This window comes from Theobroma cacao, chromosome 2 (assembly GCF_000208745.1).
Source record: "Theobroma cacao cultivar B97-61/B2 chromosome 2, Criollo_cocoa_genome_V2, whole genome shotgun sequence".
Classification (NCBI taxonomy): Eukaryota; Viridiplantae; Streptophyta; class Magnoliopsida; order Malvales; family Malvaceae; genus Theobroma; species Theobroma cacao.
Genome location: NC_030851.1, coordinates 36716807 through 36736496, shown reverse-complemented (window position 1 = coordinate 36736496; position 19690 = coordinate 36716807). Strand labels below are relative to the sequence as shown.

General features: G+C 34.4%; 3 protein-coding genes across 4 annotated transcripts in view; 1 reads left to right on the top strand and 2 right to left on the bottom strand.

Annotated features, from left to right (window-relative positions):
- Window positions 1-3334, bottom strand: part of LOC18609903 — an 11586-nt gene extending 8252 nt beyond the window's left edge. Inside the window, exons 1-3 of the mRNA XM_018115656.1 lie at window positions 2785-3334; window positions 1744-1878; window positions 1041-1097 (exon numbers count right to left, since the gene is read on the bottom strand). Of these exons, the coding sequence (XP_017971145.1) occupies window positions 1041-1097; window positions 1744-1878; window positions 2785-3084 (492 nt within the window). The 5' untranslated portion in view covers window positions 3085-3334. The remainder of the gene's footprint in view (window positions 1-1040; window positions 1098-1743; window positions 1879-2784) is intronic.
- On the bottom strand, window positions 3969-7738 carry LOC18609902 (uracil-DNA glycosylase, mitochondrial). Of its 2 annotated transcripts, XM_018114591.1 has the most exons (6): window positions 7072-7738; window positions 6742-6900; window positions 6561-6591; window positions 5891-6026; window positions 4665-4748; window positions 3969-4290 (listed from the first exon to the last, which is right to left on the bottom strand). In XM_018114591.1, the coding sequence occupies exons 1-6, from the start codon at window positions 7549-7551 to the stop codon at window positions 4224-4226; spliced, it is 957 nt and encodes a 318-aa protein (XP_017970080.1). In that variant the 5' UTR covers window positions 7552-7738; the 3' UTR covers window positions 3969-4223. The 2 variants fall into 2 exon arrangements, with proteins under 2 accessions (XP_017970080.1, XP_007045311.2); XM_007045249.2 differs by lacking the exons at window positions 3969-4290; window positions 4665-4748 and adding an exon at window positions 5191-5687.
- On the top strand, window positions 11401-19503 carry LOC18609901. The gene is made up of 12 exons (XM_007045243.2): window positions 11401-12051; window positions 13564-13680; window positions 13788-13980; window positions 14222-14388; window positions 14501-14675; window positions 15331-15392; window positions 15800-15881; window positions 16860-16917; window positions 17112-17236; window positions 17987-18070; window positions 18172-18242; window positions 19073-19503. Exons 1-12 carry the CDS (start codon window positions 11582-11584, stop codon window positions 19200-19202), a joined length of 1734 nt encoding a protein of 577 aa, XP_007045305.2. The 5' UTR covers window positions 11401-11581; the 3' UTR covers window positions 19203-19503.

The following is a 19690-nucleotide window of genomic DNA, read 5'->3' as shown; positions in this document are numbered from 1 at the left end:
TGATGCAGGCGCATATGAAAATTTATTTAGTATTTTAGTTAGTTTAGGATTTTATTTTATTTATTTAGTTTGAAATTCTTTTTCCTATCTTTATTAGAATTTTAGTACTTTAAGTCTTTATTTAGGATTAGAATTACTATTTGATTAGGATTTATCTTAACTATTATAAATAAGTATCTTAGGTAGAAGATTATCATTATCATCTTTTGTTATTTTGAATATTTATTCAAGAGGTTTCTTTGAAAACCCAATTATCTTTTTATTGTTCCAACACAATCAACCCTATTCTAGCCCTAATTGTTGAGTTCTAATTGCCCTAAACCTTTCGGCTACATCAGAGTAGAATAACATAAATGTCAGTTAATAATAAAAAAAGGATAACAATATTCATAACCTCATTGAAATCAAATTGTTGTAAGCTTCCTTCATATTTTGAGAAAGATAAACTTAACAGTCACTTTAAGTTATTTGAAGCAGTACACAAGGTTTCAGATTTAGTTTCGACATTATCAGTAATCAGACTTGGCAGAACTTTGGGCAGCTAGTGGAGATTTTGTCATAAATGCATCCAATGGAACACAAGGTTTATGTATAAAGAAAAGCTAGAACCATAAGGGCATTTTGGTTGATAATATCTAGAGACTAAAGTCTCATTTACGAGATTATAGTGAGCAATTCTATAATAATAATTTTTCATAAAGAATTTTTTTTTTTGGGGGAAGGGGGGGGGGGGGGGGGTGGGTGTGGCAGGGGCAGAGGGGGCATATAATTGGTGGGCATGTCAGTGCAAGTAAAAGTACCCAACACCAAAGTCATCACAATTTATGAGGAGAGAAGTGAAAAAAAAAAAAGCCTGGTTAAATGAGCAAAAGTTTTTACACAAAAGGTCTCAAGGAAACTCTGCAATTAGTGATTTCAACAAGTTTTTATATACAAAAAATCATAATCAGCTCAACCAGTTTTAAAACTTAGTAATATTTCTTGTAACGTGATATTACGACTTTTTTAAGGCACAACTCTGTAGCTCACAATCTGCTTACCTGCTCCATATACTTCCACATAACATTCAGTGCAAGGAGATTTCTTCCCATGAACTCCTAAATTAAGGCATGCAAAGGTAAACTTAGTCACACAAAAAATATTAGAAGCAAACACAAAGTACCAACAGAATAAACAGTTAATCCAACCACCATGGCACAGTATTGAATGAAACTTTAGAATATGCAAATATGGTGCTGAACTCTAAATTTACACCTATTTAGGGCAGTGCACCTAACTTGCCGTCCATAATAAGCAAGTCTTAAACCATAATCAAGTTATGCAATACTCAAAAAAGCATACATTCGTTATCAAATATCGTGTTATCTACTATTGGTGTCATAAACTTGTTAGTCTGCATACTATAGTTAGAAGGCCCACATGGTTTTGCATACGGTGGACATAGAGATTTTCTCTTTACCCCATCAGACAAGGTGATAAAATATCAGTAGATAATTCCAAATGAAATGCTGAAAAAGGGACATCATGGAAAAAATTCTGTACAATTGAGCTACATGTTGGGGCCCCATTAATGACATTCATCAACATTCTACACATGGAAGGGCCATTTCAAACTTTTGCTTAGCGAAACCCAAATCTCATTATAAGTTATCGTTTCAAAAAGCATCATCAAGAATCCAAGAAACTATAATTTAGAAGAAGTAAGAAGCTGATAAAGCCATCTTCTCCTTTGGAAATGCATACCTTCTTTATCAATTGAACATCATAAGACCTGCCATATTTGTTCCTAATAAGAGTTGCAAGGTCTAAGCCATTAAATGTGGAATCATCTCTGCCAACTATTCGTTCAAGGTTTTCTCGAAGCATTTCACTGTTTATCTGAGACAATTGTAAAACAGGACCATCAATAAACACAAACCACTAGGCACGCAATAGGATCTTGTCTGTAAAAAGAGAAACCTGGAATGAAGTTTTGTCCACAAAGAACAATCTATAAAAAGAAGATCACGTGAATCCACCAAATTACTAATTATAGGACAAAACCAGCTTCTAGTTCATCCATACATTCTATCAAAATGCCAGTCCACTCCAGCAAAATGGACATATTCCTTACCCATCGCAGCCAGATTTTGCCTAAACCCAATCTGACCCTACTGGCAATAACTGAAAAAGTAAATAACCAAAATCCAGCCCTTATCAAAATAAACTCCAAAAGTCAACAGCTCAAACCAGACCTTGACACAAACCTGAAGCAACTGAAAAAAGTCAAAACCGATAATTGACCCAACCAACCCCATTGCCATCTCTGCGGATATAGCTTTTTATGGTTTATAAACAAAAATTCAAAGATAATTACCCATCATTTTAACCTTCATGAGTAATGAATTCAACAATTACAGGAGTTAAAGAGTAGGAGATTCCCACTTGAGCTTAAATCAAGTGGCAGGGTGGGGCGTGTTATCGCTAGAATTCCTAGGTTCAACCCTTACCTTTGTACCAAAACAAAAAAAGGAGCAGGAATGACCCTTTGTAAGTTATAAAGGTAATGTAATTGGCTATTATGATCAATGGCATATTAACAAAGTAAAATCCAATAGGCAAATTCCATGGCTTTTAATATTTTTCAAGTATATAGAATGATTAACAGCAGACTAGAATAGCAACCCAACATGCTTATTCAATGAATATGAATAATTGAATACCTTAAGCTCAAAGACATCATCTTGCAACAAACAAAACGGAAACTCTATTTTCTATTTTATTAAAAAGAGAAGATGAACGTACTCCTCCGGTCTCGCCTTGTGAAGATTCTTTCTTGTCATTCCCATCCTCAGCGTCATCTGGGTCCACGCCATCATCATCCACGGCACTGGAAAAGATAGGCCCACATCTCCCACGACTTTGGGACGTACTAGCAAGGTATTGACCCTGGCCCTGGGAAAAACTAAATCCTCCCAAAGGAAAATAGTACGGACCACAACATCCCAAGCTTGGAACCTTATAAAATCTTCCCCTGCCCTTGCAGACGTGTTCCGAAACTCCAACCGACCAATTACAACTGTGACTTGATAAAAAGCTCGTCATTTTATCCTGTAAGTTTTGAAAGTCTCGAAAGGTGAAGAAGAAAAGGGGAGGTGGGGATGGTGAAGAGGAAGAAGGAGAAGTCCCAAAGTAAGAGAAAAGCAGAGAAGAGGAGTGATGATGGGTGTTGAAGAGAAGAGACAAAGACAGTCATTTTTGTTGGGGAAGGAAAGAGTTGTGGTTTGGGTTTCAGATAGCGTAACCGTGGACTACTCATCTATCCTTCTCCACTCGCTCAATCACCACCGTTGCCTTGATGCCTTTCCCGGTTCCTTGGAATTGACTGAATTCTTTCAACAAATATATAAATAGAATTTCAACTTTAATAAATATAATAATAAATTTACCACATAATTTTATACTTTTAAAAACAAAAAACAATTGACTCCCGCAACGAAATAAATAGTTTTGATGAATTTACATAAATAAATAATTTTTGCAAAGAAATGTAAATCATTGGTTTTTCTAAATTATTAAACAATTACATCACATTCGCATCATATCAACCTTTTAGTTTTACAATCTCTTTTCTTGTACTTATGGTGTAATTACTGGTTATTTTTTGGGTTATATAGTCTTTTATTAATTACTGTAATATCATCTTAACAAGTGCCTAAGCACTCTATAGCATTTGCCTTGTAATATTGTGGTGGATTGAACTACAATTGCTAATGATAATTAGGTTTTATCTAAGCCACAAGGGTGTTTCCAAATTTTTAAAACAACAAAGCTAATCTCATTGAGCAAAACCTGTAATATTGTAGCATACTAAAAACTTGAAGTAGGCCAACATTTAAGGCCAGAGAAAGGGTATCCCAAAAGGGGAGTCTTCCATTAGCAGTTTATTTAGTATTAAAGAGATGAAGTAATTAGTAACTCAATAAACAGATAGAAAACATAGTCAGCAATAAGCATGATATCATTGGACAATATTAGTTACATGATGTACAAAATTTGGCTCCTAAAGCCAGCTGAGGATCACTGAACTGTGACAAACCTATCACAAAAAGTGTCTTCTGTAAATAGGCAAACAAAATTTGTGCAGTGAATCCCCATAACTTTTGCCTTTCTAGCAAAATTCAAGTGGAAGAATATCGATTAGTTTGCATACAAACTGACAGCACGAATGATGACCCTTGAAATCAAAGTTGCCAATCTATCGGGGGCATCCCCATTTGCTCCAAAAGCTGGTTTGTGCGAGAGAAATGCCTGTTTTAAATGTTACAAAAAAGTGATTGATATCAGACAAAATAGCATCATAAATTCACATCTTGACTTAACCATAGTCATTTACAAGAGACACCTAATCTTATATAATCTGCAAAGAATTAAGATCTCAATGCTATAAGAGTGTGTATATAGCAATCAAATAAATATAAAAGGGCACATAATCACTGTTCAATTGTTTGTGTTTACCTACTATTTGATGCTGAGTTCAATCCATTGTTGTTACCACAAAACACAATCTCAATAAACCAAACAATCCCATCTCACAATCCAAAAAACCAATATTATATATATCAAAACCAGCAGTGTGTAACTCACAAAGGAGTAAACTTGTTTCTCCCCAAAACCATACTAACCTGCAACCAAAGAAGCCTCTATTTGCAGATAAACCAGAAGGATGCGCTGCTTTGAGAATGTGATGCTTTTTCTGATCAATCAACCTGTGACAGATTAAGAGAAGTCCCAACCAAGGTTGTCAATGTGGTCATGGTGAATGCTTTAGTTCCCCTATTGAAACAGTGCACTTTATACTAATTGTTGTAGTGCAGTATCTCAAATTTACCAACATAGTATGATACATAAAACAAGATAAACAAATTATAATAGGAGATTTTCTAAAATTCCACTACTTTACAAAATTATAATAAGCTGGGTTACGTGGACTCAAGTACAATATGCTGACACAGTGCCTTACTCAAAATTCAGAGTCACAAATTCAGCTAAGGAGTCCAAAAGTAAAGTAGGGTTTCCTGGACACATCTTACAGTTTTCTCATGAAATCATTCATATCTAGCACTTATCAGCAAAATTTAGGAATGCCACACAATTATAAACAAACTACCCCCCTCCTCATCTTAACCTTTACTTTAAAAAACTAAAAACAAAAGATAGTGGAAGATATTCATTAATAATTTCTTTTGATTTTAATTTTTGTAATGGTTTTCACTGTGATAGACTTTGCATGATGAAAATAAGCATTAGAGGGTCAGACATGTAGGTAGCCTTATCAGCCCAAACCCATCAGCAAACTAAATACCCTAACAATTAAGTTATAAAGATTTACTGTCACAAATACTCAACCAAGTCAATAGGTCAGATCTGCCATCTATATCATTTATCTTTCACTTCTCCTCTCCATCTCATTCTCTCATCTATAACTCTCAAACACAATGCATTGCTCCTTTCCTTTCTTCTCCATTTTTTCCCTCTTTCCTCATTTTTTCTTGAGCAATTCTGGAAGATCTACTGGTTTAGGACGAGCATCAAATTGAGTGAGAGGCAACAAGATTCAAAGAAGCCAAATCCATGCAGAACTGCCACGTCAGTCACATATTCCCCACCCACACACATGTTGTGCTGAGTTGACACTTGTATAGAGCCTAAAATGGCAAGAACATATAACATAGAAAATAAGTGAAGATAAAATATTGAATGGAATTTATTCTGCCAATAATGAGTTGAAGAGCACTATTTAACTTCTGCAGGAAAAAAATAAAAGTCCTACAATCATGAATATAGAAAGAAAGTGGGGAGAGGGAGGGGAGGGTTCAACCATTAATACTACTATTGAAAAGTAGAAAACCTGGATTTCTCTTGAGCTGAGTTCCCCCAGAGGAGGAAAATAACTCCTTCCTTCTTTTGTGAGATAGTTCTAATAATAGCATCAGTAAATTGCTCCCATCCTTTCTTGGCATGAGAATTAGCTTGGTGCTTCCTAACTGAATATCAAGAATGAAAGCAAAAACATCAGGAAAGCTATAAATTAGAGGGAGATGGATAACAAGAACCAAAAATAAAGCTTCATTTCCAAAGGAGGTGATGCCCTGAGGCGTTAAAACATCCCACTGGTTATGACTGTATAACATGACAATTACTTCGTTATCTAAACAAGCACTGCAACTATGTTAATGTCCACAGCCTTTCAAATCCTAAAAGAGATGACACTTTGAAAAACTTGTACCTGCATCTAATTTTGAACGAAAATGTGGAATATACAGACTTCTCCTGGTGGTTTTAAGCTAGCTTCTTTCATGAACGTGCTATGACAATACTTGTTTGCTATACAGTTCCCTTTTAAATTCATATCATGCATAACTTTACCGGTAAACCAGCCTTTGCCAAACCATTGCCATAATCATCTTTCCATGAATCTAATCAAAAACTTATTTCCATGAACAAAGTCATAAAAATCCAATTATAAGATCACGTAAAAAAATATATATCAGAATCTCAAGTGTGGATAAGAACATCACCTGTGAGAACAGTATTGAGCAAAAGAACACCCTGCAAGATTGCAAAAATTAGTGTCAGCATGTTTCTATTAAAACAATTAGAGAAGAAGCTAATGGTAAAAAATCTCTATTTTTATTCATAGGTTCAGTTACTAGTGCACATCTTGGTGCTTGTGATAATTAGATTCAGTTGAGGATTCACCTGAACAGCCCATTTCTCTAGATTTCCATGGGACGGAATCGAACAGCCAAGATCTTGCTTAAGTTCCTTAAATATATTCACCAGACTTGAGGGAACCTTCACTCCCTCTGGCACAGAAAATGAAAGCCCCATTGCTTGACCAGGTCCATGATAAGGGTCCTGAAACAACAATTTCATATGCTCATAATCATCAATAAAACTCTGCTCTAGTTTCGGGTTTTTATCAATGGTCATGTCACGTCTCCATTTAACTACAAATACAACACTGAATTTGTATAAATTAAATTATACGAATCAATTGAATTCGTTGGTAAAGATTTTGAACTGTACCTGTCCAATAATAACTGCTTTGACCCTGTGAAATGGAGTAGAATTAAGGGCATTGAAAATCAAGTGCTGGGGAGGATAAATGGGCACGCTGCCACTGGATATCTCGCTCTCAACAATTTTGCACAAGTTATTAGCGTAAGGCTTCTGAAGCTCCCCGGGTAGGGCCTCGAGCCACGTGTCCTCCACCAAGAGTTCCTCCAGTTTGACGAAACCCGATCCTTCAACCTTGGACTGCGACACCTTCTGGGAACAGATTTTGAGGTTGCGTTTTGATTTGGCGACACATTTGTTAAATTCCATGCGAGATTTTTGCTCGGCGGTGAGAGAAGGAAAAGGTTGGTGATCATCGGAAGGAGTGGAGAGTTTCTGACGCTTGGCTGGGCCTGGGTTTGCTTGGAAGAAATCGGTTATGGTTTTCGAGGAGGCGGCCATTGCTCTGGCCTGTAGGGAACACGGCGAGGAACACACACGAAGGAGCATCAATTGGCAGTAAAGGGGAGGATTAGGAGGGAAAACCAAAGAGGGATTAGGAGGGAAAGGTGGAATCTTTCGACCTTTCGTCACAGTCTTGGCCTGGCCCAAATTATAATATCGAAAACTACACAGTTGTTTTTCAACTTGAGCAATCAAGTGTCTCCAACTTGGATTAACAACAATCGCAAAATTATGTATTTACCCCCTAAATTATGACAAAATATTCAATTTGATATTCAAAATTTAAAGATTTACAATGTTTATGTTCAATTTTTTGTTTCTGTTTATTAATATGCACATTTTTGAACTCCGTTAATGACATTTCTATTAATTTATTACGGATTATATTTCATGTATTACCCTTATTAAAATGTATTATTTTATTAATATAATAAATTAAATATTTAATAATAAATAAAAAAAATTTCACATTCTATTTTTTTCATTTTTTTTATTTCAATTTTGCACCAAATTTGAAACAAAATTGAAACTTTTTATTTATTTCAAGGAATGGAAAATCTTGAATCATTTTTTTATTAAGACTTTTAGAAAGGAAGATGAGCAAACAAAAAACATCGTTTTAAATAATTTAAAAGGAAGAAAGCCGGATAGACAATGTTTTGGATGATGTGATAAATAAATCGAAACATCTAAACTTTTTTGAAAAGATTTTAAGAATATTTTTATCAAATTATGATAAAAATAATTATTATTTTTGAAATGAACGTACAAAGTTTACAAAGTTAACTATTTCTTACAATTTGCTTTTTTTTATTTTCTTCCTAAATTTTTCTCTAACCATTTTGTCAAAGGTGAAGTAAAAAATAGATTTGGAATATAAGAGCTATTTTTTTGTTTTTTGGTTTGACACACTAAAAACTTTTTGCTCAATTAAAGTACAATAAATCACTTCGATTAAAGTGCAACAATTTACTTCAACAAGAGTTGCTACCTCACTTATTAACTTATGCGGTAATTACATAAAGGGTGCCACGAGATAAGGTCGATGTTCAATACGGTATCCAAGCTACATAAATGTTCAATGTACCACTTTACCTATAAAATCTTGGTCAATTTTCTCAATTAATTAAGACTAGTAACTTATGCTAGTGAGGGCTGAGGTATCTTAAAACCCTAAAAAGGGATATTTGATGTGATATAAGTGAGGGACATTCTTTGTAATTAAATTATAAGGAATCACATTACGATGTTTGGTTTGTGTTTTATACAAGGTAAAGTGATCCCATGACAATCGCATTGCAATGATGGAGAGAAAGTTCCATTTTTTTTTTCCTAAATTGTCCCTCCCATTAGCTCGACCTCTCTGCTATTTTCTCATCATCTTCTCCTTCCTCTTCTCGCCACTCGCCTGCACATTTCGGTCAAGCCCTTTCTTCTATTCTCTCTTGTTCTTCTTTCTCCTTTTTTCATGGTTGGCTATGGTTCCAGAACCATCTTCAATCTATATGAGTTTCCTTGAGCTAATTTTTTTTTTGTTTGAATCAAAGCTTTTGTGGGCCTTTTGGATCTTTAAAGTTTGAACATTCCCTGTCCCTGGTTTGTTGGATCTTTAAAGAGAAAGGAAAAATTGTCAGTTCTGATTTTGTTTTTCTTGTTGTTATAGGTTTGCCTTGATTTTCTTCTTGTCTTTCTCATTGCTATGCCTTTGTACCTTGTTGCATTCGTGTCTTGGATTTTGTTTCTGATGTGAGGAGTTCTATTGTTTTGATGGCTCCTCCCTATTTTTATTAATAAAGTTGTCATTAAAAAATATTTTAATAATTAATATTTATATATTATATTATTTTTATCATATTATTATTTAAGATAAAATATATTTATTTTCAAAATTTAATCAAAATTACACGAAAATTTATTAATTTTTAAAATAAATACTTCACCATAAAAAAATATTTTACGTTAGATATGTCGGTCTAGTTGTTAATTAACCGTTTATAATTTCGTTAACTTGTTGATGTGATAAAAATAAAAAAATAATTTTATCCTTGATTAAAATTTATAATCACTATTATATAAATTTATTATTTTTTATTAATTAAAAAAAAAGGTCTCATCTAGGGAGCATCGGTGCTTCCTTGGATAGCCTGATTTAGGGCTCCCACAATTGGGCCCAAAGGGAGCACTGGTGCTCCCCTTTCTTGGTAAGTCGGGGAGCACCGATCGGGCTCCCTTTTTTTATTTTTTAAAATATAATAATAATATTTTAAGTTAATAAATAAATAAAGAGTATTTTAGTTTTTTCATATTTTCTGTTAACGATGTTTGTATTTTTGGACGCGAAATATTTATTTCGAAAATTAATAAACATCCGTGTAATTTTGATAAAAACTTAAAGGGATAAGTGTATTTTACCTTATTATTTATTATGTTAAGGACTAAAGTTGAAAAGTTAAAAATTACATTAAAAATAAGATTAATTTATTCAACTTTATATTTCATATATAAGGATAATTTAGCAAAATTATATTATATTCTTTCAAACCAAATACTATAATGTAATTTCTCATCAATCACGTTCCTTGTAATAATCATTTTTCTATATAATACTAAACGCTACAAAGTTTTCTTTCTAACAATCACATTGGCGTTTGATACTTTACAATGCAATATGATTATAGGTAATATAATTACAAATAATATGATTGTAAGGAAAATAACATTATAGTGTTCGGTATATAAAAAAAATAATGATTAAAATACAAGAAAAATAATATTATAACGTTTGGTTTACAATAACTTTATTGGGAATATAATGTCAATTTTTATAATTATCTCTATTTATTAAAATGTAAATTTAATATGCTTGTATATTTTTATTGTTAATTTTTATATAATATCATCTCTTAAATATATTTTTAATGTCATATATTTTATTTTAAATTTTTATTATAATCTTATAGTTTATTTTCATTTCTTTAATATAATTTCGTATATTATATATTTTATTTTAAATTCTTTTTCCTATATTATACAAACTTTTAACTTCTTATATTTTATTTTATTTTAATTTCTAATTCCTATATTATATATTTTATTTTATTTTTTATTTTAATTATAACATTACAAAATATTTTTAACAAAATAATAAAGTTGAAATGTAAAAATGTTTTTAATAACATTACATAGCGTAATACAATGTGATTACATTGATTTTAGACTGCAATCACATTACATTCATTAGTTGTAATGTGATTTTATTATAATTTTACATTATAGTGGTTTGTTATAAAAAATTATACAATGTAATTTAATTAGATACATTACAGGGAATGTGCTCTCACTTTTCTCATACTAAACTCTTTTATAATCACATTTTTTACAAAATACCAAACACGACTTAAAAGGTAATTGCTTCAAATTACATAATAATCTTGAAAACAAGATAGTTGGTTATATATGAAACCAATAAATATTGTTAAGTCAATCCAAAGCTAATAATAGAATGGAACTCGTAAGTTAAGGATATACTAAATACAAAGTTCTACCCACGTAGGTATGTGATAGGTAATAACGAGAAGTGGTATACTAAGGCGTCGACGAGTGGTATATCAGCATGATGACCGGATGTGGTGTTGAGAAGAAAGACAATTACACATGACATGCGTTCGGCCAATACAGAAATACTCTCAAAAAGGGTGTGAGTGATGTTTGAGATCATTTCTGTTTGATACGCGACTCCACTTCCATAGGCAAGTCAAAGCCAAGAGTGAACTGGATGAATCTGCTCCCCGTAATTCCTAGGTGGAATTGACGTCCTTGCCAGGTCAGATATTCTGATTAAGAGAAAAAGACAAAAAAGAAAAAAAGAAAAAGAAAAAGAAAAACCTGAAGCAGTGGCCTTTGAGAGTTGAGTTTGGCGGCCTTTCCCTACTCTCTCCCTATCAAAACAAATTAATCCCGACTCCCCACCAAAACTGACACTCCAAACCAACCAAGCACCACCTTCCCCAAGATGATTCTCCCTAAACCCTAATTCAAAACCCACCATCCCTTCTCTCGCATTTCATAATGATTAATGGTAGCGATGATGATGCAGCAGCCGCAGCAGGCGCCCCAGCCAAACCCTCCTCCTCCTCCTCCTCCTCCTTCTTCCGCCTCTTCACTTAGATCCCCTACACCCACTCCCACCCAATCCCCTCTCCCTCTCCCTCCGCGTCAGCCCCTCGATCATGTCGTCGTCCCAATCTCTGCCGCCAATCCTTCCGGTGAGCCTCTCCTAACCATGGGGACTACCCCATTCCTACTCCCCAGGGTTCGCTTATCGGATATTTCTGCCTATGATGGTGCCCCTTCCGGTTCCTATGTAAGGGCGGTGGAGTCCTTGTCGGGGTCTTTGATGAGGAATAATGCGGCGGTTATCGAATTTGGGAACGAGGACGCGGCATTGATGCGGTGCGGCCTGGAAGCTGCGCGGTTGTACTTTAGGAGTAGGGTCAATACTGTTGGAAAAGGAAGCCGTGGGGTTTATATGTATAGAGCTGGAAGGTATGTTTTTTCTGTTTGCTTTCTCGAAATTTTAATTCCACAATTCCTTAATTCGTTCAAATGATTGCTTTCAGTTAGTATGTTAATGCTAAAGCTAGTCTTTGCCTTATTTAACAATTCTCGCTTTAACTGAGCTTATTGCTAAAGCTCCTAAGTAATTGAGAAAGTGTTAAACAATTGCTCTTTTCTTGCAATATGTGTACCTCAACGAATCAGATTGCGTTAGCAAACTCTGTAAAAACCAAGAATACTGTATGAACAACACAGATTGATCAAAAGCTTGTTTATGTACCTTTTCTATCTCGTTTATGGTTGCAATGCAATTTTGCAGCATTCTTAGTAATAACTTGGAGTACATTTGGCAGACCTTTTCCTTCAATTGCTTTGAGTACATATTCTGCAATAGTCATACCCTTTTCCTATTGAAGAAGCTCGTAAGTTCTAACCTTTTATTTTCTTTAACTGTCTCACAAAATTGAGGATCTTACAGTAGACTAAATAAAATGTTATTTGTTCAAAATCACCTCACTTACTTTTAAATCAACCAAAATCGTACTCATTATACCAAAGGCATCTTCAATAGGCTAATCAGGGAGTGGCTTATGCTTTTTGGTTATTGTGGAATTTATTATAGATGCAAGCATACCTTTTTTTTCTTTTGTTAACCTTTATCCTTACTCTTTATATTCAGCTCCATTCATCATAAGTATTGGACAATGTTGGATTTGCACTTTTTTCCTTGCTGGAACACTGAAACAATGACTCTGCCTTCTAGCATATAAATTGGTGAACTCGTTCTTGTAGTGTTTAAATACCAGGATTTATCCCTATTTAGAAAATTGGTTCCAAAGGGGCACTTTTTGATTTGGATTTGTGTCAATGAGACAGCCGACAAGTTCTAAAAGGTTGTACATGGAGGTGGTCGTACATCTTTGCAGTCACTTGGTCATTTTTTGGATGCAATTGTTTTTGTTAACTTTAAGTGATGCCAAGTTAACTTTTGCATGAGAAGTTTTATGACAAAATTATCCTTAAGCTTCTTTGGCTTGTTTATTGCCGGTGTTGCTGCACGTTTGGGGCCTTGTTTTAACTTGTTGGGTTCTTTTTGACTATGTTAGTCTCCTGTCAATTGCTTAGCTGAGCTGTTGAAGACTTCTCCACAATAGGATTTATCCTTATTCATGCACAAATTAATTAGCTTGGATATGGTTATCCGCAATTGCTTTGCTAATTTTGTGACTGAAAACTTACTGTTTTTACCAGATGGATTTGCTCTCGGTGGTGCTTGCTGTGGGGTTATGTACCCACTTATGAGTGAAGTCTATGGGTCTATATATTTAGTACCATCATGACTTTTTGCTACATTTAATAATTTTAAAGTATCTTATATTTAATTCTTTTGCTTTCATTGCTTAATTTTGTTTTATTTGAATGTCTACTTACAATTATCATATCACTTTTTTTTGCATTTAATTGTTTATTACTTTTACATCATTAGTTTTCTTCGGGCAGGGCTTTGGAAGATTGGGACTCATCTCCACCTTGCATGGCTGATATTTTTAGGTGCATGGGGAAGGCAGCTCGTGTTGCTTTATGTGCAATTGCGCGGCACCTTCGTTTGCGAAGCGAGTAAGGATGGTGATGGTGGATTATCATATTAGTATTTAATTTTCTCCTTTCTTTTTCTGCCTTCCACCTTGGTAATGATATCAAATTGCAAAATATGCATTGTGCAGTGTGTTCAATCATTTACTTGATGATACTCCATTGCCTGCTAATGAGGTGTCTTCATCAGTGCTTGTTGCAACCTACTCTCACATGTCTTTGCAAAATGGAAAGGGGGCTATTGGAGGAGGGAAGCCAGGAATGAGTGGTGAAGTCGAGAAGGGGTTATTGACATTGATTTCTTCAGATGGTCCTGGCCTACAGGTCTTTTTTTTTTTCTTGACAAAAAAAGAAAAAAAAAAGTTGGATTCTTTGATGTAGGACTATTTCATTAATCAATTGCTTTTTTCTGAATCTGATACTTTGCATATATATGTTTGTGTAAAGATAAACGCATATAGAAGTATGGGTATATACTTACATGCTCATGTGTATGCATAATTTGTTTGGGGTGTTTGATTATGTGACTTTTTTCGGCATATCTGTTAAATATTTTCTGCCTTAGGTTTGTGACCCCAACGGTCGTTGGTACCTAGCAGATGGTGGATTGGCTCCTGGGGATATGTTGCTCATTACTGGCAAGGCACTTAGCCATGCAACTGCTGGTCTTCGTCCTGCTGCCTCATATAGAGCTGCTCCAGAGTACCTTTCGGGCATTAATAATGGTGGCAGGTACATGTAATTCATGTTTGGCTCTTGTGTTGCTTCTAATGTGGTAGCAAAGTTCTTCAATTGTTGCACTTCTTGACTAAAATGAGTAACCCTTTTCTGCATTTGGTTTCAGGACATCACTTGCATTTAGGCTCATGCCACAGGGCAATGCTATATTAGATTGCTCTCCAGTTGCAGCTGCTGGTCATGTAATTCCACAGAGTTATGTACCAATATCTGTTAGCCAGTTTATGGATGAACTCTCTGCTGAAGAAGATGTAGTGTGCAATCGTTCTGATAATACTTGTGTAAGTCCTGACATCTCACGCAATTCTTCTCTGGAACAGTAGAATCTAGAATGAAATAGGAAAGTGAGGGTAAATAACTATCTATCTATCTCAGTTAATGTTTTTTATTTCTTTCAACTGATTTTAAGGCGTTAAAAACAGTCCTTGGCAGACTTTGAAAGCTTATTTAATGTACAAATATACTTTCTACCATTTTGAGTTGCTCCTCTTCTTATTTCGTCTCCATTTGGTGATGTCTTTTCTTTTTGAATTTTGCAAAAAATGAATAGAAAGTAAAAGGCCAAAAAAAAAAAAAGAATAAATAATAGAGCAAATAGTGAAATCGTCAACCAAATGGAATCTTAGTAAATTGATGTTTGACTTTTTTTAGGTTTTTTATTAGGCAAAGTTTTCAAATACATGTGGTGGATGATTGAAAGTGAAGTTTGATGTGTTGATTCACATTCTTATTTGGTCCTGAGTTTATTGATAACAGTTTCCTGATAACATTTTTGTTTTCTGGTTATATCCTTACATTTCAAATTATTTCACAACTTTTTTTCTTCCTTTTTAAATGAACCTACTTTATTTTGTTGCTTGCAAATTGCAATTTTGAATATCATATTTTGGCTTCAATTCTTGTTAGAAAACCTTATTATGAATTTTGGATTCCCAGGTATCTCGAAACAATTTTAATAAGGAGCCTTCATTAAGAAGTGTTCTCTCAGATCCATTGTCGTAAGTTGTCTCAATTTCATTCAGCTTGTCTTTACTCTTTGGTTAAGCTACTTGATAGCCTTTTCGAGGTGTTGTTTGAAATGTATCCCTAGTATTTCTTAGTATTGGTAAAATTGTTTATAACCGTATAGTGAGTGAATCAGCATCAGTAAATCCTTGTTGAAAGGCCCCAACCCCGTTTTGAATAATTTTGGATTTTATATTTATATCTAATGACTTTTTTGAATCATTTTCATCAACTTCTTGACCTTATTAATGCTGATTTGGTCAACAATATTCCTTTCTCATTAGAAAGATACAAAGATGTTATAAATTTTCGGGATTTTATCACAAGAAAATTGCTTTCATGCACTTTATATGATTTTTATGGATCCATTTCTTTCTTTGGGTTTTTCCTTGATGTGCAGTGGTGCATTCCTTGAAGATGCTATGGTTGTTTCTTGTGGACATTCATTTGGTGGTCTCATGCTAAGGAGGGTCCTTGATATGGTAAGCAGTATATCTTCTATTAAGGGTAAATGTTTCCATTGTTTTCAAGTTGCATGGAATCCACATCAAAATGACAGTTCTCATCTTTTTGGGGATTGGATGGTGAATCATTGTTTAACTGTAGGATTACTGACAGACTAGAGGGTGAACAAATTACTTGAAAAAAAAAAAAAGAAAAGAAAATTCAGCATCTTCATGCTTTTTCCAAAGCATGTAATGTTCTTTGGCCAACCACTACCAAAACTCTTTGTTCTTTGAAAAGAAAGCAAATGGAAGGCAGACTTTGTTGACAAAGGCTAATGCCTAGTAATTTGAAATCTAACCAATACTTTAATTCTCTAGATATCCTAGGAGGCAGTTGCATTTCATGTGTTTGAGCAAATGCTAAAACCTTGTATCCTGAGAGATTTTCAACTTGTTGAAAGTTGTTTTATTTTTATCTGGAAAGGATATTCAAGATACAATGTTGGTTTTCTCAAACATGCAGGTGTATGCGCACACCAAATTCTAGAAGGGTGTATCTGTTGGTAAAAATTGAACCATATTTTTATCACCTTATAAATTCTGTAATCACCTTCAAAGTCTACTTAAGTCTAGTTGAAGAATTGGGTCAACTTCATATTAGGCAATCTGTAAACTCGTAAATATTAAAGGAGCTAAACATAAATCAGAAGTGCCCAGAGAAGATCTACCAAGAATTTTTGAAGGAAAGGGAGATCTTGTCATTTTGTGGCTTATAAACTCTAGTTTTATGTTAGCATGAATCTTTTATTCGTTTATGTGTATGCTTCCACACATGTGCTTAAAGTTGTCTGCTTTTATTAATTCTGTGGCTAGATCACTGCTCCTCTGTAGATTGAGGCTTATCATTATGGGATATTCACTGGTGTTTCCTTTTCATTACTGTTTACAATGGATTTATTATCTTTAGATGGGAAGAGACAAGAACCATAACTACAATTATTGTTTGCATCACAGTCAAGATGTACACTCTGCAGTGCAGACATTGACTCTGGGTCTTTGATCCCTAATATTGGTACATTCTGATAGCTTCATTAATTTTCTTCAACCTTTTGTGCCTAGTTTTGCTATGTTCCTTTTCATTCTGCCTTGCTCTCTCCCCTGCTCTTTCTTTTAGGCATTTGATTCTGTTTGTGTGTGTTTCTCTCTTTTTTCTTAATTTTTTATTTTCTTTTCCCCATTTCCCATATTTTCACTTTTGTCCAACAGCTCTAAGAGCTGCTGCTGCAGCTGTGAAGCAAGAGGATGATCGAAGGTTATTCCATAATGCAGCTCTCCGTAAACGAAGAAAGGAAATGGGAGAACAAATTGATCCATCGAGAAGATCAAGCAGGGTATACTCTAAATAAACTTCTTCACATAGTCCTTCCAAACTTTTGGTTGGGCATGCATAAACTGTCATAAGCATACTAAGGATATTAGACTCTCAGTTCTTTTGCAAATGGAAATGGGAGGAGATGCATGTAGGATGTTCCACATGTATAAAAAATATTGCAAGAATTTTACTAATTTAAGCAGTATAGGTTCCTGAAATTGATTATATCTGGCAAATGTAGTCTCTATTATGAAAATGGGAAATGAGACGACTGAAGCGCAGTTATTGGACTTGCTTTGCTTCATTGTGCTAAAACGAGACAATTAAAGCTTGATGTAATCAATGTATCTCTACATGGTCAGTAGGTGTAAATTGATTCCTATATTGATGCATGTCAGTGAAATTCCTATTATGTAAGGTAGCATGTGGAAGCCTTACAATTATGTGCTTCCATGCTGGGTGATGACTTAGCTACATTGCAGATAACCTATCTTATCAGAAGTCAGATAGGAATTAAGCTTAGGAGTGGATAGTTGCTTTTGGGATTTGAGTTTATAGTGCCTTATGCAATGAATGCGAAGCAACAATTTGTTAGGATAATAGCTAGTTAATTTTTAAGACGTTTGAGGAAATAAGGGGATATTTACAGTGAAACGTCATTTACAATGTTTTGAGCACTGGGATTGAACTTTCTAAATGTAATTCGTTATGGTCCTTAGGGAGTTGTTTTTAACTTCAAATCTGACACTGATCAAATACTTGTCTGCAGGAGAATGGAGATGTTGCTGCTGATGATGGGTTGCATAGGGGTGTGCAATATCCATTTTCGGTAAATGAGAAGGTGTTAATTAAGGTGTGCATTTTGCTGTCTGTTTCATTGTAAAATTTCGGCTGACTGTTTCGACTTGACAATTAGATTGAAATTTGGGATGGAATGTGCACTGAAATGTACAGGGAAACAGGAGGACACCAGAAAAATTTGTTGGGAAGGAAGCCGTTATTACATCCCAATGCCTCAATGGCTGGTGAGTTGGCTTGATCCAAGATCTGACACCTGCACAAAATCATGTGTCTAGTAGTCTTCAATGTGATAAATGCTCATTGAAACTCTTTTATAGATTCCAGTTATGAATGAAGCTGTAGAGGCTGTAAAAGCTTATCCAACCAGAATTGCTCAACTTGATTTGCTCAAAGCCTGACCTAAACCAACTAAACCTGAGCTGAAAGCTGAAGTGGCCCAAAACTTAATGATTAAAAGTAAGAAATGACGTGAACCTGAAACAATAAATGACATTGACATGAACTGGCTTGAACATGAAATGATCTGGATTTGAAGCAACCTGAATTTAGGACAACTTAAGACCCAAAATGTTTCAAGTCCAAATCTTAAAATGACCTGAACTGAAATGACTAACTGCTACCTAAAGGTTTTATGATTGAGCATAATTTCTTTTTAAATTTCATCAGGATTTTACTTTTAATAAAAAATTTGAAGTTTGAAATGGCAATAAATACCATATACTAAGCTGCATTGCCAATGATTTGGAAAAGATAAAAAGATAGAAAATTTTATCTTTTTCACTTTCTTGTATATTATTTCTTTTATCTCTACAAAAATTATATTATAATGAGACGACTTTTGTACTTCGGTATGCACTGGCCATTCACCTCTGTTGTTCGACAATGTACTCAAGAAACTTTGTTGTGGTTTGTTCTTATCATTTATGTTGAGTAAACTGTTGTTTCTCTTTTCTCCCAAAAAAGAGAAAAAACTAAGTATACATGTCAGCAAAGATGGAATTGGGGCTTAGTTTCTACTGGTGAGTATCCCCATGCTTTAGTGACTTTCTTGCAGGTATTTGCTTAAGATTATTGGAACTGGTGAGAATGTTCGTCTGCAATATCGTTCTCTTTGTAAGATCTTGAACCCACAGCCTATTGAAGATAGATGTCCTTCACAACCGATTCAGAACAGTAGCTCATAGATGTAAATTTCATTTACTCACGCCATAAAATTTCATAGTGCATACCTAGCGGAATATTGAACAGTCCGGCCGCCAGAGAGATGTAATGTGTTTTTTTTTTCTCTTGGGTACATTATTGTATTTGAATGTTGTTTATTTATCCAGGAAAAGAAAGTTATTTGACTCGCGGTATTAGGTAAGAAGCTCTGTAAAGAAAGAGGAACTGTGGCAAAAGTATATTACAACCAGTGCTTGCTTGTAACATGAGGATGGGGACTATTACATACACATACATATCTTACCACTGGTGTTTATACGTTTATCTTTTGTGGAGAATACTCGAAGTAATTTGTTACGCATGGTCAAGGGTCATTTTGAGTAAAAATGGACTTGGTATAAAGTCCCCTGGGACAAAGACTTGTTGGCTTAAACTTTATGAAAGATTTATCAAAACAAGAATTATGTTCTTGATTTTGGGAAGAAATTCATTTTAGACAGATTGAATTCAA